At 42.1% G+C, this 21,695-nt stretch overlaps 1 protein-coding gene across 1 annotated transcript in view; it reads right to left on the reverse strand.

The window, feature by feature from the left end:
• Positions 1-21,695, reverse strand: part of LOC126259768 (nuclear pore complex protein Nup155) — a 267,502-nt gene that overhangs the window by 186,524 nt on the left and 59,283 nt on the right. Inside the window, exons 6-8 of the mRNA XM_049956773.1 lie at positions 19,808-19,962; positions 11,447-11,718; positions 10,983-11,233 (exon numbers count right to left, since the gene is read on the reverse strand). Coding sequence (XP_049812730.1) covers positions 10,983-11,233; positions 11,447-11,718; positions 19,808-19,962 — 678 coding nt within the window. The remainder of the gene's footprint in view (positions 1-10,982; positions 11,234-11,446; positions 11,719-19,807; positions 19,963-21,695) is intronic.

Below are 21,695 nucleotides of genomic sequence, written 5' to 3' on the forward strand. Positions count from 1 at the left end.
GACCACAATACTACCGTATTTGGCCTCAGGTGGCCGTTATTGGATACTTACAGTGACTTTACTTGTCAACAAGTGCAGTGATGGTGACTAAGGAAAACTCACTGTGGATAATTTCAGACAGTTGTGCATATACTATCAACTGGTTAAGCATGTCCTCACGAAATGTTACGATAAAAAACTCATGATAAGCTGAACATAGCCCCCTCGCTCCCAGGTGCAATAACCCAGTGGTTGACTAATACAGTTCTGAGTAGACATAGTGATGACTGCCACCTTTTCATTGCCAGTGGTTCTATGAGTGCAACATATGGCTGTGTCACATTAGTGTCGAAATTTGGCCTACGGCACAAATTTGAATGTAAATGTGTCATAGTGGACATGACATATGACATACCCCACATCCACAGCGAAGTTTTATTATTTTATCGACTCCTGCATGGACTCCTTCACCGATGCGTTTTTCACACTACTACCAACCTAGCAAGCCAATGATAAGTGCGATTTATGGGAGAGCCAGCAGTACAGACAGACAGGACAGAGAGGGGGGGTGGGGTGGGGGTTGGGGGGGGGAGAGGGGGGGGGGGGGGGGAGAGAGAGAGAGAGAGAGAGAGAGAGAGAGAGAGAGAGAGAGAGAGAGAGAGAGAGAGAGAGAGAGAGAGAAGCTTACAGGCAGTCAATGCTGAGGTTATTAGCACTCTTACACATATTAAAAGAAATGGGTAAAATGAGAAACTGTTGCTACACAGTGAAGAGGAAATCTATAACACTTATTCACTCACTCTCACCTCATTCATGTTAACCCACAAAATCACTATCTCACAGGCCTTAATACAATGGAGAAGGGTGAAAGGTGCTATACATGGGAGTAAAACAGAAGTAAAATCACAGAAGAGCTAAAAGAAGGGCAAAAGGAAATGTGACTGGCTGACCACTTACAAAAAACATGGGTGCAGCTTTCCCCCTCTTAACACACTAAGATAATCTCCCAAAAATTTGCAGAAACAAGTGAGACAGGTCACAAAACCTTAAAACTCTAATCACATTTGCTTCAATGTAACTTAAAATAGAGAGCAGGTCTGCCAGCAAATCCGCCACTGCCCTCTGGTCCAAAACTAAAACACAACCTAGTAAAATGTGGTGCACAGTGAACTGTATGCCAGGAGCACCACACATTGGAGGGCCGTTGCACTGTAGCAAGAAGCCAGGTGTTGTAGGGCTGCAGGGTATGCTGAGACAAGTAAGAGCTGCCTTGTCCAGTCGATGTCGCCGGAAGGAGGTATGTTACGCCCGATTTGTGGGCTTTACTAGATGGAGCTTACTGCCTGTCACTTCCAGCCACTCATTCTCCCACTGATGCAAGACTGTGTACCTCAACAGTGAGGCTATAGCATGCAGGGGGACAGTGCTCTGAAATAACTGAGGATCATGGCTGGCCCCAATGGCTGTAGATCTGCCCTTTTATTCCCCGCAATACCCATGTGCCCTGGTACCCAGCACAAAGACATCTCCTTTCCCAACCATTGCAGTCAGAGGAGGGCATCCTGGATATTCTGGACTACTTTATCTGCTGGGTACAAACATTGTAAGGAGTGAAGGGCACTCAGGGAATCTTAACAGATCAGATATTTACCCCTTGAAGAACGTCTCATATGCTCCAGTGCCCATAAGATCGCATATAATTCTGCGTCGAAGACAGTAAAGCCTTGAAGCAGTTGGACCTTGTTGGCATTATCCAAGAAAAAACATAGCACTCAATGGACTTCCCCTGTTTAGTCCCATCCATAAAAACAGTCTGTAGAGTTTTAGTGTCCCATCAGAAAATATCACATTAAAAACAGAAGCAAGAGAACAATCCCTCCTGTTTGCATCCCAATCTAAAATTACACTTTATCTCTGCAATGACCATGGTGGCAGGTGGTTGAAACCTTTGATTTGGGGTTGTGCATGCTCCGCACCAAGTGAACCCAGCACATGCTGCACGCACATCCCAAACGGCATGTTGCTCGTGGACAATTGGAGGAAAGGCATTACACAGGTGGATGAGCGACACTGTGGTATGCAGGGGAGGTCAAATCTGCAGGGAACTTACATGCCTGATGTACCACACACGATGGTGAGTGGCGCAGCACAGGGACTGAATATGGGGCTGATCCTATAACCACCTGTGGCCAGTCTAATCCCCTCGTGACAGATAGCATCAATCTTCAGCTCAGAAGGCCTTGCTGAGCCACACACAGTACTCCATACTGTAGCCATGAAAGGTCTGTAAAACTGGAACACGCACATCCTGTCTGCTCACCAAGACCTGTAGCTAAGACATTTTACAATATTCAGCATCTTCTGGGTTCTGGCTTTCAGGCCTCTCAGGTGTGGTAACCACATAGATTGGAGTCAAAAAGCAGGCCCAGAAACCTCAATGAGTCTTTAAAATGTAGAATGGTGTTCCTCATATGCACAAGTCAGATAAATTAAAAATACGACGAGAACGATTAAAATGGACACACACACTTATCTGCAAAAAACTGAAAACCCACATTTGCAGCCCAGTTCCCTAAACTCTGCATTGTAATTTGCAACTGATGGTTGTTGTTGCAACACTGGAGGAGGAACAGAAAACAACAAAATCATCCACAAATACGGAACACTGTACAGGACTCCCTATTGTAGACATGATACCGTTTATGCCTGTGGCGAAGAGGGTAACACTTAAAACACTGCCCCGACAAACACCATTCTCCCGCTAAAAACAATCTGACAGCACGTCACCAACTCGTGACATAAAAAAGCACTTAGACAGGAAGGACTGTACGAAATTGGGAAAGCGGCCATGAAAGCCCCACTGAGGGGGTTGTTTGAAAATATTGTGTGTCCAAGTAGTGCCGTGCGCCTTATTAATATTGAAGAATATACCAAGGCTGATGTTTACATAAGAAAGCCTGCTGAATAGTCACCTCTGTTAAGTCCACACAGAGTGACCAAGGAGATGCCTGGTCTCTTAACAACCAGATCAAGCAACAGTTAACCATGTGCTCCAGGGTCTTTCCTACAAAGCTCGTTAAGACAACGCTCTGGTAGTTACTGGGACACATTCAGTTCTTTCCTGGTCTGAGAACACGCATCAGAATCGCCTCTCTCCACGAACTGGGAAAGTTGCCTGTCTGCCATTTAAGATTAAAACCATCGAGGAGGATTTTCTTTGACACTGCTGGCAAATGTCAAAGCATACAGTATCCGATTTTGTTGTGAGCGGGGTGCAGTATCACGAGCCTCACACAGTACTGATTCCAGCTTCCACATGGAGAAAGGGTAGTTGTAAGATTCAGAATTGTGGGGTCTGAAGTCTAACTCGCCCATCCATGCAGTCACACAGTAGCAGTGAAATGCTGGATCCTGGCTGGCACTGGCCATAGTTGCTGCAAAAAGCTCTGCGGTCATCTGAGCATTGTCTCTGGGCATCATTTAAAGATATCCGTGTTTCAGCACCGCTCCTACTGGTAAACGACTGTTTACCAGAAATCCTCCTGATGGCTTCCCATACTTTTGTAGAACAAGTGGAGCAGTTGAGAGAGTCCAGGAATGCTTGCCATGGCCTTTTCTTGGTCTCCTTAATTAGGTGTCGACCCTTAGCCTTCTCGACTCTAAAAGCTATGAAGTTGTCTGCAGTTGGGCAGCATTTAAATCCTCTAAGAGCTGCATGCCTGTCTCGGATTGCTAAATGGCATTCCCCTGTCCACCAAGGTACATGTCGCCTCCCGAGATGACCTGAGGACTTTTGGATCTATAGTTCAACAGTGTGATGGATCACTCAGGTGATATGGTCCACTCTTTACGAGACACTGTTGTGGTGCTCGAACACTGCCAGTTGGCTAAACAGCATCCAGTTAGCCCTAATGATCATCCACTTTGGTGGCTTCTTTCAAGCAATCCCCCATCCAGTAGGTGGATTAATGGGGGAAAATGGTCACTGGAATGAAGGTCGTCAGTTGCTTCCCATGCTGAGGCTGCAAGGGCTGAAGAGCAGAAAGAGAAGTTGATGGCTGAGGATGACCTAGTAGCAGCCAAGGAATGAGTGGGACTGCCAATGTTGAAGATGCTCAGTTCCTGAGACATCATGAGGTCATCCAAGACTCGACCCTTGGGGCAAGTATAGTTTGAGTCCCATAACACATTATGGGCATTGAAATAACACAATAGGAGAAACGGGCAGGGGGAGTTTTTCAATAAAGCCTGCGAGGTCCTCGACGTCTATTGCATCTTGTGGAGATACGACACAGTGAGCAGACAGTTATCCTCCAACACACACGAATTTCGACGACAACTGCTTGAAGGCCAGCAGCCAGGAGGAGAGCACAGGAATGGTGTGCATTACTGACAAATGCAGCGACACCTCTCGTCCCTTTCTCATCAGGTCATCCTAACAATAGAGCACACAGCCCTGTAGTACAGAGGCATCAGATGCTTTAAAATGTGTTTCCTGCAAATGCAAATAAAGGGGGCATGTTCCTGTACTATGAGTTTCATGTTCTTCACATGTGTCCTGAACCTATTAATGTTCCACTGTAGGATGAGAGCCATTTATCACAGGGGTAGCACTTTCATCCTGTCTTTCTGCTGAGGAGGGAAGCCCGCAATGGGTGGATGCTGTCTTGGGGCGAGATGTTTGCCCCAGTCTGACATCAAGGTAAATCGCCTCTTAAGAAGATTCCGAAGAGAGACATCAAAGAGAATGATGCCAACATTGTTGGACTGTTTACTTCCAGTCTCTGTCAGTGAGCTATTCTTTGCCTTTGACTTCAATTTTTGTTGTCTGAGGCAGCTTCGGAGCGACAACTGCAGGAGTGGGGGTGGCAGTGGTAGTGCTGGGCGGTGGACAAGACGATCTTTGGAGCGGGCAAGGAGTTCTCCAATGTCAGCAACCATGAACTTTTCTGAAGTTCTGGTGGGAGGGACAGGGGCTTCGGAATGACTGCAGCAGTGCACTGACAAACGCAGGTACTAGTGCTGACACTAGCAACCTCCGTTTGCATAGCAGTTTTGGATTTCTGCACCAGCTGTTTAACAATTGAAGCAAAGGACGTGGAGAACGTCGTGGGGCAGCACGGCTTTATTCGCCTTTTTGGCTCATTATATGGGATGCACTTTGTTATATTGAGCTCTTGTACCTTTCATTCTTCAAGATGTTTGCTGCAGTCCCAACTCCAGACAGGATGATCCCCAGAGTAATTCACACTCTTCCAGAGAGATGAACAAGTGACTCCTACGTGGGTGGCCTTACCACATTTGCCGCAAGTGGCTTCTCTGTGATATTCAAGAGTAGCATGCTCAAAGCACTGGTATTCGGAACAGCGCATTGGGTTGGGGACATAAGGCCGTATGTTGAGGCAAAGGAAGCCTGCCTTAACATGCTCGGTTAGTTTTGTGCTGCTGAATGTAAGGATAATGGAGTCTGATAATACGAGATCACCATCCACCCTTTTCATGATATTCTGTGCATCACAATTCCTTCTTCGGCCCACTCAACTTTCGGTTCTTCTTTGAGACCCTGGAATGTCACAACCCCTTTGATTTGATTCAACGTGGAGTGGAGCTCTGTTTCAATGGCATAATCCTCAAGGCACTTCACTTTCTGCAGGTACGTTACTAGCAGGGAATTAGAAAAAGCGTCCCGTTTCATAGCCGTTTGACTGATTTAATGTCCCTGCAATGTCCCGTAACCCTATTCAATGTAAAAAGGGGAGACCTTCTCGAAGGTTCCCTCGTCTTAGCTATTAAAAATATTCTGTCCTGTAGCACGCATTCTGTTACTAAATACCAAACTATATTTAACTACTTCAGAATCTGGAGAGTTCGTCACATGAGGCCTCTTGCGTGACTGGACATCGGTACCTCCAAATGGGCCACCCATTCCGCTAGGAGGAGGGAGAGATGGTTTCGAGGGTCTATATTGGTCCCATGAGCAGAAAGGGAAATACAAGCCCTAAGCCTTATGCAAATGACGTGCAACATGTTCCCCAGAGGTTGTCCACTAATGACTCTTCTCGCTCAACAGGCACGCATCTTATCAGTGCGTAACACACCCTGATATTAAGGGGGTTTTTATAGTGGTTTTTACCATTCCTGCGACACACAACTTTTCATTTCTGCGCCAAACAGTGGTTGCTGAAGCATATTCAGAGCTTAGGGTGACAGGGGACTGGCGGCATTTACCAGTCCCCCACCTCAGGAGCCCCAGGGTTGCCAAGCCTGCACTCAGCAAATGATTGCTGAGCTCCTGAGAGCACACAGGCAGTACAGATGATTAACAGTGATTGTCGTTTATATAGCTCCTCACACAGTTACTGGAGATCACATGCCAGACTTCCATACTAGCACCAGTGCATCCCTTGACAGTGGACTATATTCTGACTGCACCTGGACAACCACTTCATGCTCGACCACACTGCTCGACACCTTAGAAACTGAAGATAGTTACGCAGGAATTCTTGTCTATGTTTGCACATGGAATCTGCCGCCCATCGAGCAGTAGTTGGGCATCTCCACTACACATGGTCCCAAAGATAAATAATGGATGGAATCCATGTGGCGGCTATAGACAGCTCAATGTTAGAACCATTCCAAATTGATACTTAGTACTGCCAAGATGTCAATGTCCACAGTAAGCAAATCTTTTCAACGTTGAACTTAGTTTGTGCACGACACTGGACAATGTTGCTAAGACCACTGGCTGCACTCTGTTCGGAGTATTTGAATTTACCGGAATGCCTTTTGGACTTCGTAATGCTGTGCAAACATTTCAATGGGTTACGGGTGAAATCTGATGTGACGGACAACTTATGTGCATACTGACGATGGCCTGGTCTTGTCAAACTCTTAGGCAGAACACCTGTCAACACCTACGACAGATTTTCACTCGTCTACAGGCACAAAGGCTGCTCTCAACCTGCGTAAATGCTTCTTTGGAGCAGCTGACGTACAGTTCCCAGGGAATGCTATCAATGTGCAAGACATATGGCCACTAAGAGAAAGTAGAAATGTGTGTGAATGCCTGAGGGACCAAACTGCTGAGGTCATCGGTCCCCAGACTCTCTCTCACACACACACACACACACACACACACACACACACACTACTTAAACTAACTTATACTAAGAACCAATCCGTGATATGGCGCCTCTAGCTGCACGGCCACTCCGCGCAGCCGTAAAGTAGAAGCAGCCGATCGTACTTAAAGAATTATGACTATTTCTTGCCATAAACAATTTTTAATGTCAGATTGTCGACTATGATGTCCTCTTAGCCGCACCACTGAATAAATTCTTGCACGTTTCACTGCCAAAGGACAAACTCCAGCGTAATGGTGAGGCCAAATTGGCACGTGCCAAGCTGAAGACTGCCATCGCAGAAGCTACAACGTTAGTGCAACCAGTTCCACAGGCGCCTCTTACCCCGATGGTCGACGTGTCTGTCACTGCAATTGGTGCTGCACTGCAACAGCAAATAGGGGAGCACCTGCAGCCCATAGCCTTTTTCAGCAAAAATTGTGAACTGTATGCTGCCTATGTTACAGCGTAAAGTCAAGTGCTGGCACGCCAGTTGGGAACATTACAGTACAGGGGGCTGTGAGACATCAGCCAATTGCGTGCTGACCGACTCATCTCCAGGATGAAAAATGACAACAGCGGCCTCTATGTTAAGAGGACATAAGCACTGCACCGACTGGCCGTGATCCAGTTCTATAGTAGCTTCACGACTAGCAAGCCAACTGTATTACTTCACTTGTATTATGAACTGTATATACTGAAGAGATTTCTTATTTGCATGTCACCCGTTGCTTGCGACACTTCTGTGTTATTGTCAAAGTTAAATATTGTCATTGTTCATTTCGTAATTAAACTCATTAATACAATTTGCTTGAACTGTTGTCTAGCGATCCGAGAAAGCGTGTTTCCTAGACACCCCATATTCGACAACTAGGCAGGATTCAGCAGCCTATGCTGCTATTAAGAAATTTTGTTACATGTTGGAGGGACAGCAGTTCACTCACCACAGTTCACAAGCCACTAACATATGTTTTCTGCCAGTGTCCTGAGAAAGTTTCACCATGTGAGCTGTGATATACCGACTATATATAACATTTCACTGATAATATCATTCATGTTGAAGGAGAACTGAATGTGCCTGATGATGATCTCTCTCAAATCAAAGTGATCACTGATGCAGTTGATTTTGAAGCTCTCACCACAGTGCAACAATCAAATAGTGAGCCATGAGATTTGTTGGCAGAATCATCAGCACTACAACTCTGCATATTACACTACAACCACTAACTCTAGTGCAGTATTGTAATGTCCCCACTAACAAACTGCCATCATCTGTGACTACTGACTTTCTCCAACAGGCATTCGTCTCTTTACATAAAATGTTGCATCCTGGAGTACGAGCCACTACCAACACACTGAAGTGAACTTTTGTCTGGTCACACATGAACAGACTGTAAGCATTATGTGCGACAATGGGTGACCTGTCAATGGAATAAAGTTAGCTGGCACATCTGGTCACTTCTTGGCATGTTTCTTCCTCTGTATCACAGACTTGAACATCTAGACCTTGAAGGATATCTCCCACCATCAGAAGGATACACCTACTGCATTATAACCACAATCTTTTTACACACTGCCACGAGATGTTCCCCGTTGCTGACATTACCGCTGAAACTGTCGCGAGTGCATTCTTCTGGGGATGGTTTTTGATATGACTCTATATGTTACAACAGACCAATCTGAGCCTTATCTGTTCAAAGCACTACTGTCCTACTGGGTATGAAGTGGATTAGAACTATAGCTTACCCATTGGCAGTGAATGGTTTAATTAAATGCATGCACTGCACACAACTCAACTCAACTCAACTCACAGCGGTGGACAGAAATGTTGCCCATTGTCCTCCTGGCTCCACGTGTGCCTGAATTAAGACGTGAAAGCAAGAACTGCAGCACTTTTTTATGGCCAGCCAATCTGTCTCCTGAGTGAGTTCTTTGCCAATGTGCCAGGCAATTGCATTGTCCAGTCAGATTTCTGGCAAAAGCTTCTTAGACAAATTCGGCAACTATGCCCATTGCTGCAAAGGATCAGTAGCCTTGTATCCCTTTTGTTTTTAATAAGCTAAGAGTACCACCATGTCTGTGTACAGCATGACACAGTTCAAAAGCTACTGTGGCTTCCCTACAATAGATCTTACCGTGTCATGAGTAGGGAGGACAAGACATTCAAAATCAGTGTGATGGATATGACAGCCACCATCACCATCGACTATGTCAAACCAGCTTTCCATGCACCCTACACTGATACGGACTAATCTACACACACCACGGACTCTTATCAATGCTCCAGCCACTCCACTGTCCCATCACAGATCAGCTGCAATGGGCGTCAGAGGCTACATATGTTAAGTTGTTACCTTGTCCAATTCAACAGAAAATATCATTGACACTATGGGGTGAGTGGAAAGTGCAGTGTAATGCTACATGCAAGTAATTAGTACTTTTAATCATTATCTTTGCCACAGTTATTGACTTATGTTTTCCTTTTGTTTTATACACGGTTTTTTCCCATTATTGAATGTGCTATTAAACTGAGTCGTATAAGTTCGAGTTTAGTTTTTCTGTCACAATAAAGTTAATTCATTCATCCCCACAACATAGTCTTTTTCCTCTACTGTTCAATCTATGGACTGAAGAGGCAATGATGGAAATAAAAGAAGGTTTCAGGAGAATGATTAAAATTCAGAGTGAATTTCAGCATCTACTAAACGGACTGAACCATCCAACAAGCACATCCAATGCATTGAGAGCAAACCGAAGGAAGATGAGAGAAATGAGTAGCAGCAGCAGCAGAAATGAGATTATGTGCAAACTTAATACTAAAATTGAGAACCATGTTACAGATAAAGTAGGGAATTCTGCTCCCTAGAAAATAGGAAATAAAATAATGTGACAGACAAATCAAAGACAACATAGGGACAGGCATGGAAGGTACTACTTATTGAAAGGACTCTACTCCGATCAAACAAAGGGATTAATTTTAGGATACGATTCAGAGTAGACATGTGTGGAGAACAGCAAATGAGTGAAAGTCAATCGTGAACTGTGTGAAACTGGGAAAGAAAAATCGAGGCATACGAATTTTTTGTTACAAAAGGGTACTGAAAATTAATCAAAAACAGACAGACAAAATAAGAAATGAGGAAGTTCTTCATAGAACTAGTGAAGGACGAATATGTGGAATAAGTTAAAAGCATCAAGGAGAACTTCCATGGTGCTAGAGAGAGTAACAGAGATTCACTGTAGGGGAAGACAGGGATTGGAACACATCCAACAAATGGTTCAGGACATTGGGTGTTAAGTGCTACTCTGGGGTGAAGAGGCTGGCACAGGAGAGGACGCCTGATGAATGCAGTCCCAAAATAAAATTATTATCTCTCCGATTATCCCCTCAGACAATCCCTAGTAAAATTAACTTCAATTAACAATCAGCTTACCATATGTTGTGTGTAAGAGCCACAGCACCATCCCCCAAATACAAATATACAATCAAAGTTTAGTTGCAAAAGAGGTGGTGGCAGTGGTGGTGGTGGTAGTAGTAGTAGTTTGTGTGTGTGTGTGTGTGTGTGTGTGTGTGTGTGTGTGTGTGTGTGTGTGTGTGTGTGTGTGTTTTGGGCGGAAGGGGTGCGCGTGCATGTGTGTCAGCTGTAGTGGACAAATTTTCAATGATCACAGTATATTCAATACACTATAGGTTCGACATTTCTGAATGATCTTCCCGATACCATTTCATATCATTGCAGCTTCATCGATTTCATACCCATTTTCTCCATTCATTTTGTTTCAATGATTCTAACTGAACTGCAAGTATCATGTCAAGAAGTATTCTTCTGCAAGTATCGGTTCTTTGACAATTATGTTTTACTTCAAGTCATCAGTACTTACCCCTGCTGTAATGTGCCAAGTTTACATTTCTTGGTTGCTGAGGCAATGCACATGCAGCAAAGCCTGGAGGAAGTCTTACATGGACAAGATGTAATGCATATGGTCGAACTGTAAGTGATGTGACAGGACTTGTTGTGAAATACAGACGCACTCCTGCTTTTGTTACTGCCACAAGATTCACATGAAGAGATTCACGAGCTTCTATTGGAGATATGCTCACAATGTGGCGAAAAACATTGCTATCTAAAGTTCTGTAACAAAAAAGTGCTGTAAGTATCTTGTATTAATGACGTATGGAAACTCGTGTACAGAAAAGAAAATTAATACTCCAAGAAGTATATTATTAAAGCTCAATAAATGATAAAGAACAATAAACACTGTTTGCCACAGAAATAGAAATAATATCTAGAGCACTATCAGTTATTCTTTTCTAAAACTTAAAAATGATAACAGAGAAAAATTACCTAACAATATTGACAGCATTCTGCACTACAGCTGACTGACTAGTTGTAACAACATGACTCATTGATTCTCCATCTTCACCAAGGTCATAAACACTAATAGAACCTTTTTCAGTCAGTGTATATAGTATGTTGCGACTATTATCAACAGTAATTTGAACAATTTGGTCTTCCTCAACAAAAGCGCCACTTATGAATGAAGGTACCAAAAATGACAAGGCACTTTTTGAGTGGTTTACTTTCTTGCAGCGTTTCCCAAACCAACTGCCCTCTGCCTGCAAAAAACAAAAAAAGATTTACAGAAATTAGGTAATACTGTTTAGCTTTACAAAAACTTAACGTAAAATGAACAATTCATATATGATGGGGATATCTGACAAACAACATCACATATGTCTATAAAACACTGTCAATGTCAAAACTGTCTTTTCTGAGTGAAATTTTCCCAATGAATCCAGCTATAATGCCTGTAAAGGCCAAATACGATAGTAGTTAGGTAAATGCTTGCATCAGATTATATACGACATGTATCTTGTAAAACGACACACACTCACTCAAAACAATGTAAACTGCAAAGACGTACGCATCAGTACACAAAGGAATCAAAGAAATGACTAACGTACAAGTAAAAACATGTGCCTAAAAGTATTTCCTACACAATTTCCTGCAATACTTCACTATAGGACCATCTCACTGGAATGCAGTATGATGACCAAATATGGCAACTTGGGATCAAATTCATTCTGGCCCGAGCTGCCTGTTGTGTGTGTGTGTGTGTGTGTGTGTGTGTGTGTGTGTGTGTGAGAGAGAGAGAGAGAGAGAGAGAGAGAGGTGTGCTTGCTTGCGTGCATGAATGGTGTGTGCTTCTCCTTTGTTGATGAAGGCTGTGGCCGAAAGCTTTGTGTAAGTGTCTTAATTGTGCCTGTCTGCAACATTAAGTGTCTCTTTTACATTAAACAGCAATCCATCTTTTCCTAGCTTAACCACGTTAGTTACTAATGACAAAATCCTTGAAGTCATATTTACAGCATCACTGATTTTACTTCACTAAAGAATATTTAAAAGTGTATAACATAACAATGTTTAAATGTTTCAAGGGTATTATTTGTAATTTTAAATATGTATGCATATAAATCACTTTTGCATGTATAAATATAAAATGATTTAGGTCTTATGCATAAACTACCACTGTAAACTGGACCAATAAAAACACAAGACAATACAAAGGATATCGGGGAAGAAGTCCCAATGATGGGCTAAGAAGTGCATCTTAAACAACATTTTCATAATATCTGATGATATGATCTCAATCCTCTATGTGCAATATTATGGTAGTTCTCTGCCTTGTGGTTGCCCACGAGGTGCTTGCAGACACCCATGAAGGACAGCACTAACATTTTTCCATCTTCACTCCCTGTCACTATCTCAGTAATCTCTGGCATAGGCAATTCTTCACTATGACATGCAGGTCTTATACTGTCACAGTAAAAATATGTCGGCTGACAGACATCATTTGAACTTTGTCCTCCATGATGTCACATTTCTAGTTGATTACTCTAATCCTTGATACGATATTTCTTCCTTCAAATCTGTCAGCACACCTCTGCTTGTTTTCAGTTTTATTTTTTCCTTTTGGTAGCTTTTTACAAACAATTATTCATTGAAATATGTCTCACCCAGTACACTTATCTTTATATAATACTGACGGATAATTCTTGTTTATTTTATTCTTCCAAACACTTTACCCTCTTTTTACCATTTCTACCCATTTTAATTGTCTCCATTATTCTCCTCAGCCGGATTTAAAAGCCTTCTCATGTCTTACAGCACATGGTAAACTAGAATACCTTTGTCAAAATGAACATGACAAATAAAATGTGATATTTACAAAAATACCAGGAATTTCTTCTGAATTAACACAAAATGCAGAAATTCACAAACCTAGACCAACAATAGTCACTTCCAACTAATGGCAACCAACACGACACAAGATAATTGTGGATGTCTGAACACAACTTATTGACAATGTTATTTCAGTGTCCAAGACAGTTTAGATCATTCTTACAGTGAAGACTGCAGCCTTCAGTTTCTGTACAAGAACTTCGTCATAGGTTAAGTGCACATACAGCTTGTGAGGGTAACACAAACACTAGGGCTGTGAGTGGAGGCAAACAGTACAGACCAGGGTAATGAAAGGGAACTTTTATTAATCTGGACACATATGAGGGGGGGAAGGGGGGGGGGCAAAAGAAACCAAACATAAAAAAGTTATTTATTTACATTTTAAGCACAAACCTTTAATCCCCTTCAAAGTACTCTCCATCTGCAGTAATATACTTGTCTAATCTTTTATTCCATTTTTCAGAACACTATTTAAATTCATGTTTTGTGATACTTGACAGCACCTCCACTGTTTTTTTCGTCACCACAGCAACATCAGCAAAACACTTTCCTTTCATGTCTATTTTCATTCTAGGAAACAAAAACTTCACGGGGCAAGGTTGGGTGAGTATGGGGGTTGAAGAACAGTGGTCATGTCATTTTTCGTCAAAAATTGTCATACAGATAGGTCTGTGTGAGGAGGGGAATTGTCATGATGGAAAAACCAGTCACTTGACTGCCACAATGTTTTCAACATTTTCACGCGTTTAGGTCATGGAAGGATGAGTGGAACGAAGTTTGTTGTCAACTGACATTTCACCATTTTTTTTAAAAGACGAAAACCACTTTTCCCCAAAGCACCATCCTTGTATGCCATTTTTTCAAAACATTTCTAGAGATTATGTTCCACTTTTTCTGGGCAAAAATCAGAATTTCACCACCACATGGTGTTCAAGAAAATCAACCAATGCAAAAATGACAATCACACAAAACAGTTGTCACTATACACTCTGCCAAAACTTGTCCTGACCTCCATCAGTGATGGTATGCAGCTTGTTGACGTTGGAATGTTTGCTCTTCGCCCTCCTGACGGCAAAACATGGTACTTTAAAAAGTTCTGCTCACCACAAATTCGGTTTCTTTTGGGTACAGCCTTGTAAAGTTACATCTGTCAGCCAAACACGGCAAGAATCCTGGTTGTACACTAACAAGAGTTTGTGTTCCACAGTTTTTGGCACCTGAAATCCATTGTGAGTATGTATTCAGCCGTAAAATACAGGGCTAAGAGGGTCTGAATGTGGTCATTTCTTCTTTTCTGCATATCTAATTATTTACCAATTTTATTTTTCCCTTAGTCAAAAGGAAAGTTACATGGTTGTTCTTTATTTCTGACATAGAAAGCATAAAATATTGAGTGATGACAAAATATTGTGGAATTATTTCACGAAAATGATGAATCTGTGGAAGAATTTTCTGATTTTGAAGCTGACAGTGTTGAAGAAAGTGAATACGATGCTGATTCAGACATTCCTGCTGCTTCTGCTGATGAAACAGTGACTGTGAAAAAATGACTCACTCTTTTCTGGACAGATATGGTAAAACCTAATGGAACAAACTGCCATTTAGTCAAAGGGACTGTACTAAAAACCACAATATTATTACCACACATTTACCTTGAGCTCAATGCACAGCAAAGGGAGCAAAGACACCAGAGGTGGTCTTCTTTCTTTATTTTAACGGGAATATAATAGACAGATTGGGAGACAGCATTTCTTGGCTTGTTACTGTTTGCTGGAACCTACAGAGCTTCTCATCTCCACTTCATGGATATGTGGGTGTGCAGGACACCATTAATGATGGAGATGAGAGAGAAAAAGTCTGACAAGTTGGCTGCTATTCATGAATTTCTGGTACTAATAGGGGAATTGTTGCTAGTGGGCCGGATTTGCCTTTTTTAAAAAAAGAAAAAAAAGTCACTGGACAAGGATCTGACTTTAGTGGGAACATTGTGAAAAAATAAGTGTGAGTGGTCTCTTACATTTCCAGGAAACCTTACTCAGTAGTGCTAATATCATTAGTACACAATTATGCCAAGACAGATGCAGAGGCAGGTGCCGATAAAACAACAGATACTGTTACTCCTATAATTGCACTAAGGGTGGTGAGGACACGTGGCCAGCTATGCAGGAACTAGAGTGTTGGCAGAAGAACATGGAGATGGCTCCTTGTTGTGTTGTTCCATCTCAATACCTCAGCACTAAACCCTTATACCATATACGAGATGAACATTAATCAAAAGGTACAAAGAAGAATTTTCTGAAGAAGCTCGCCAACTTATAGTGGAGTTCTGTCTGGAGAATTGGTAACAGTCACATACACACAACATTATGGAGACAAAGTAGTTTCTGATGGCCCACGGCACAATAGTTCGAAACAGCAACAGCAGGATCATTGTCATGAAACACACGAGGAGACTGGAACCAAACTACCACTGCCCAAGTGAAATAGGTGCCACATCTGCCCAAGAACAAATGACAACAAGCATTCATTCCACATTATGTGCTACTTTTATGAAACATGTATGCAAAGTGCATTACAAAGTTATCTGCACAAAAAGTGCTTAGTTCACTGAAATATTTTTAAAGTCCAAATAGCTTTACATTAATAGTATATAGCTTTTTTTGTATTATGTTATTTTTCCTTTGTTCCTCACATAATAAATTACAATGTCGTTAAATGATGTTAAGTACATGCTGTTTTCATTCATTTATGTTTATAAATCATCAATAAACCATAACATCTCATTTTTCTCAGACTGACATATCTACTCAGCTTAATTTGTGCCCAGATCTAACTGACCAACACAGGCACTTTTGTTAGCTCTTGTCACACAAGTGCTTAAGGGTTAAACATTCTTTTGGTAAGTGTTAATTGTATGACAAACTGCCTATTGGCTTCTGTCTCGGGTTCTTCGGCCGATGTTCATCTAATGATTTTTCTGACGTTTCGCCAGCACGAGTGGCTGGCATTGTCAAAGCTTCACCCTCCATTGCCGGTGGTGAACTGGAGGCGAGCTCGCGGCCGCAGACTATATGTACCTGGCGCACCAACGTCCGAGGGCTTCTCCGCGGTCATTTCCGGTGCGGTTCTCATCTTGCTACCTGCGACGGTCGTTCGCTGCAGTACGGGAAGCCAGGATCCGTTTACCTTAAGGCTTTCCTCTTTCTTGTTGAAACTGTTCGCGTGTTTTTGTATTTCTACAGCTTCTCTGAACAAGCGCGTGTGATAGTGCTTCTCTACAGCTAGAACTTCCGTGTCGGCGAATTTTATTACGTGGTCGGTCCCATTCAGTGCGTGCTCTGCTACGGCCGATTTCTCCACCTGCCCCAACCTGCAATGTCGCTTGTGCTCTTTGATCCTGGTGTTAATTGATCGTCCAGTCATTCCGACATAAACTTTTCCGCATGTGCTTGGTATATGGTATATTCCCGACCTTGCACACAGTGTGTATCTAAAACCGACACACACGGACCCATACCTGCACAAACTGTCAAACCACCACCCGGGCCAGAAAAGAGGCATGATTAGTACGCTCGTAACGAGAGCAGGATGAATATGTGAGCCGCAACACCTCAAACGAGAAATGCAACACCTGGAAACTGTTCTGAGGAGCAATGGGTACACCACAAATTACATTAGAAGTGTAACAGAGCCCAACACTCGGCGAAGTAAGGAAACAGAAAAAGAAATGTCGGGTACAGCCTTTCTGCCATACATTCGCAGAGTGACTGACAGAATCGGCCGTACATTGCGCAAACATGGCGTAAAGACGATTTTCAAACCGACAAGGAAGATCAAAGAGTGTCTTAGATCGGCGAAGGAGAATAGAGACCAACTTGCAAGGTCGGGAATACACCGTATACCATGCACATGCGGAAAAGTTTATGTCGGAATGACTGGACGATCAATTAACACCAGGATCAAAGAGCACAAGCGACATTGCAGGTTGGGGCAGGTGGAGAAATCGGCCGTAGCAGAGCACGCACTGAATGGGACCAACCACGTAATAAAATTTGCCGACACGGAAGTTCTAGCTGTAGAGAAGCACTATCACACGCGCTTGTTCAGAGAAGCTGTAGAAATACAAAAACACGCGAACAGTTTCAACAAGAAAGAGGAAAGCCTTAAGGTAAACGAATCCTGGCTTCCCGTACTGCAGCGAACGACCGTCACAGGTAGCAAGAGGAGAACCGCACCGGAAATGACCGCGGAGAAGCCCTCGGACGTTGGCGCGCTAGGTACATATAGTCTGTGGCCGCGAGCTCGCCTCCAGTTCACCACCGGCAATGGAGGGTGAAGCTTTGACAATGCCAGCCACTCATGCTGGCGAAACGTCAGAAAAATCATTAGATGAACATCGGCCGAAGAACCCGAGACAGAAGCCAATAGGCAATTTGTCAACAAGTGGCCACGAAAGCCCTAACAATTTTGTGTTAATTGTATGCTTCATAACTTCTGTGTGGAAGTCCCAAGACATAGTTTGAGCCCGCATCTCGTGGTCGTGCGGTAGCGTTCTCGCTTCCCACGCCCGGGTTCGATTCCCGGCGGGGTCTGGGATTTTCTCTGCCTCGTGATGGCTGGGTGTTGTGTGCTGTCCTTAGGTTAGTTAGGTTTAAGTAGTTCTAAGTTCTAGGGGACTGATGACCATAGATGTTAAGTCCCATAGTGCTCAGAGCCATTTGAACCATTTTTTGAACATAGTTTGATGTGAACTGCACTTTACAGATTTCATTTGCAACAAAATGGGCAATTGGGTTTGGCCTCTTGTATTAATTTTGAATGCTCACTATTACTTAAAATATTTCTGCGAAGTTCTAAACTTAGAATCTGAGGCAAGTGTTGTTATTTCAAACTTTAAAACATTTCAGTAAAGCAACTGCTGGTTCACTAGCATTGAATTTAGTTGAAAGTTTAATTAGGTTCAATACAAAAATTTACTTTATGATGCTGAATTCAGGGCACACTACTAATCTGCTTCCGTACGATTGCTAGGGAAGATTAGGATTTAACATCCTGTCAATGACAAAGTCATTAGAGATGGTACACAAAATAAGATTGGATGATGAAATTATCCGTGCCCTTTCAATAGAATTATCCTGGCATTTGCCTTAAGCAATTTAAACATCACAGAAGACATAAACCTAAGTCTGGATGAGAATTTGAATCACAGTCCTACTGAAAAGCTGTGCCATGTAATCAAACTTTTAAGAATTAGTCACTGCACATACAAATGAGCACTCCATCATGAATACATATTGACTAAAACAAAATACTTTTAGGAAGATCCTACATTTCCTATTATAGCTTACTTCAGATTGGCATGTCCACATCCAAGTTGGTGCACGCGCACACACACACACACACACACACACACACACACACACACACACACACAAACTATGTGGGTATTTTAGTGGTGTATGGTAAGCTGTATAAACACAAATGTGGTCTATATTGTAACAAGTAAGCCCTCGGTCATCCTTTACCGATCATCTCTTAATTACTGGACACGTGCCTAAAGCCATAGGCGATAACAGTACTCTGCATAGCGAAAAGAAGGGGCGTAGGTTAGATGTCTTAGAGGAATTGGAGATTTTCAAACATCTCACACGTCATGATGGCCTCATTCTCAACGAGCAGCTGCAGCTGCGAAATAAAAACTTTTTTGACTGTATAAAGCATTGCTTGATCTTTGATTCAGATTTCCTCATGCAGTTTACCGAAATGTTGTTTTCCTGTCACATCTTTGCTGTTTTCTTGTATGTCATAACTAACGTTTTTACGTTACAAAATTTATCTCTATTTAAAGCAGATAAATATTTAACTTCACCCTGTTATTATTAATGCTTACGTTATGCCCGAATCAGCTGCATCACAATTTCATGTGTCTAATTTTGAAAGTACAGTAGCCTAGTTGTTTCTGCGGCTACTAGATGGCGCTCGTAGCAACACCATGTTTACTTGCCCACACTTTCTAAAGTGGGCACCTCAGTCTTGTTGCAACCCTCGTCCACAGTACGAGCAGCCCTTAGCGGCCCGCCATCTGACAAGTGTTCATGACGTCGCCTTTCCGGCTGAGATCTTTTTTAATATGTGACTTGTAAGTACTGCATCTTTTCGAGTCAAAAAACTTTCATTTTATTAATGTACTATACACCTAATGTTTTAGTACAGTTAGTCTAATTCTGAAGACGACACTCATAGTAGCGTCGAAACCAAGTCAATTTTTGACTTAATATTTGTGACCGAGGGCTTATTTGTTACGATATAATTCTGACACGGTCACTGAACCTTAGCAGCTATGTTCAAAGTTTCACAAATGTGGTCTATTATTAGTTTCAATTCTTCATATCTTAAATTTAGGATTTCTCGTTATGTAGTTAGCGCAATATTATAGATTCCTATCAAAAATTTCAGAATTACCTTGTATACGATCTCACATAGACTCCCATCACGGCCACCCAAAAACAGGCGGCCAGAGAGAGTGCTGGAAACTGTGTTGATTGTGACACCATCAGTTGGAAGTGCAAATACTGGTTCTGGGAGTAAGTGCATTTCTTCAAGATCACCAAGGGGCCCTACAAACAGTCTTTTTCTTTAATCTGCAGTCAATAGATCACTTAAGATTGTCACCAATAAATTGCTATTAGATAAATAAAACATATCAAAATTTACTATCCCACCACTGCCTAAAGAGTTCTAAAGACTAATGTAATAGATTGTATTAACATGCTCAAGAATATAACAAATTTTATTCACATATAGTAAGTGTAACCAGATTTGTTCAACAAACAAGGTTGCCAAACTCATTTAAATTTGAGAAGAAGTTCGCAAACATGTGTTATTAAATACTAATTGTACCATCAGTCATATGTGACGTATTTCTAAAACACAGATGCTTAGCATGTACTGTGTACTGATGGTTTACTTTTTCAATTCTCTGCATCTTTATGCAGAGTGGGTGTATTTTATAAGAATTTATTTTAATAACTGTGCATAACTGCACTTTATTCCAATACACTACCTATAGTGCTGCTGTTGTTGTGGTCTTCAGTCCTGAGACTGGTTTGATGCAGCTCTCCATGCTACTCTATCCTGTGCAAGCTTCTTCATCTCCCAGTACCTACTGCAACCTACATCCTTCTGAATCTGTTTAGTGTATTCATCTCTTGGTCTCCCTCTGAGATTCTTACCCTCCACGCTGCCTTGGTGATCTTTGATGTCTCATAATATGCCCTACCAACCGATCCCTTCTTCTAGTCAAGTTGTGCCACAAACTTCTCTTCTCCCCAATTCTATTCAATACCTCCTCATTAGTTATGTGATCTACCCATCTAATCTTCAACATTCTTCTGTAGCACCACATTTCGAAAGCTTCTATTCTCTTCTTGTCCAAACTATTATCGTCCACGTTTCACTTCCATACATGGCTACACCCCATACCAATACTTTCTGAAACGACTTCCTTACACTTAAATCTATACTTGATATTAACAAATTTCTCTTCTTTAGAAATGCTTTCCTTGCCATTGCTAGTCTACATTTTATATCCTCTCTACTTTGACCATCATCAGTTATTTTGATCCCCAAATAGCAAAACTCCTTTACTACTTTAAGTGTCTCATTTCCTAAGCTAATAACCTCAGCATCGCCCAATGTAGTTCGACTACATTCCATTATCCTTGTTTTGCTTTTGTTGATGTTCATATTATATCCTCCTTTCAAGACACTGTCCATTCCATTCAACTGCTCTTCCAAGTCCGTTGCTGTCTCTGACAGAATTACAATGTCATCAACAAACCTCAAAGTTTTTATTTCTTCTCCATGGAATTTAATTCCTACTCCGAATTTTTCTTTTGTTTCCTTTACTGCTTTCTCAATATACAGACTGAATAACATCAGAGATAGGCTACAACCCTGTCTCACTCCCTTCCCAACCACTGCTTCCCTTTCATGCCCCCTGACTCATAACTGCCATCTTGTTTCTGTACAAATTGTAAATAGCCTTTCGCTCCCTGTATTTTACCCCTGCCACCTTCAGAATTTGAAAGAGAGTATTGTTTGCCTTTCCTTAATCTATTTTCTAAGTCATAGGGTCAGTATTGCCTCACGTGTTCCAACATTTCTACGGAATCCAAAATGATCTTCCCCGAGGTCGGCTTCCACCAGTTTTTCCATTCGTCTGTAAAGAATTACTGTTGGTATTTTGCAGCCGTGGCTTATTAAACTGATAGTTCGGTAATTTTCACATCTGTCAACACCTGCTTTCTTTGAGACTGGAATTATTATATTCTTCTTGAAGTCTGAGGGT

This window comes from Schistocerca nitens, chromosome 5 (assembly GCF_023898315.1).
Source record: "Schistocerca nitens isolate TAMUIC-IGC-003100 chromosome 5, iqSchNite1.1, whole genome shotgun sequence".
In the NCBI taxonomy this organism is placed as follows: Eukaryota; Metazoa; Arthropoda; class Insecta; order Orthoptera; family Acrididae; genus Schistocerca; species Schistocerca nitens.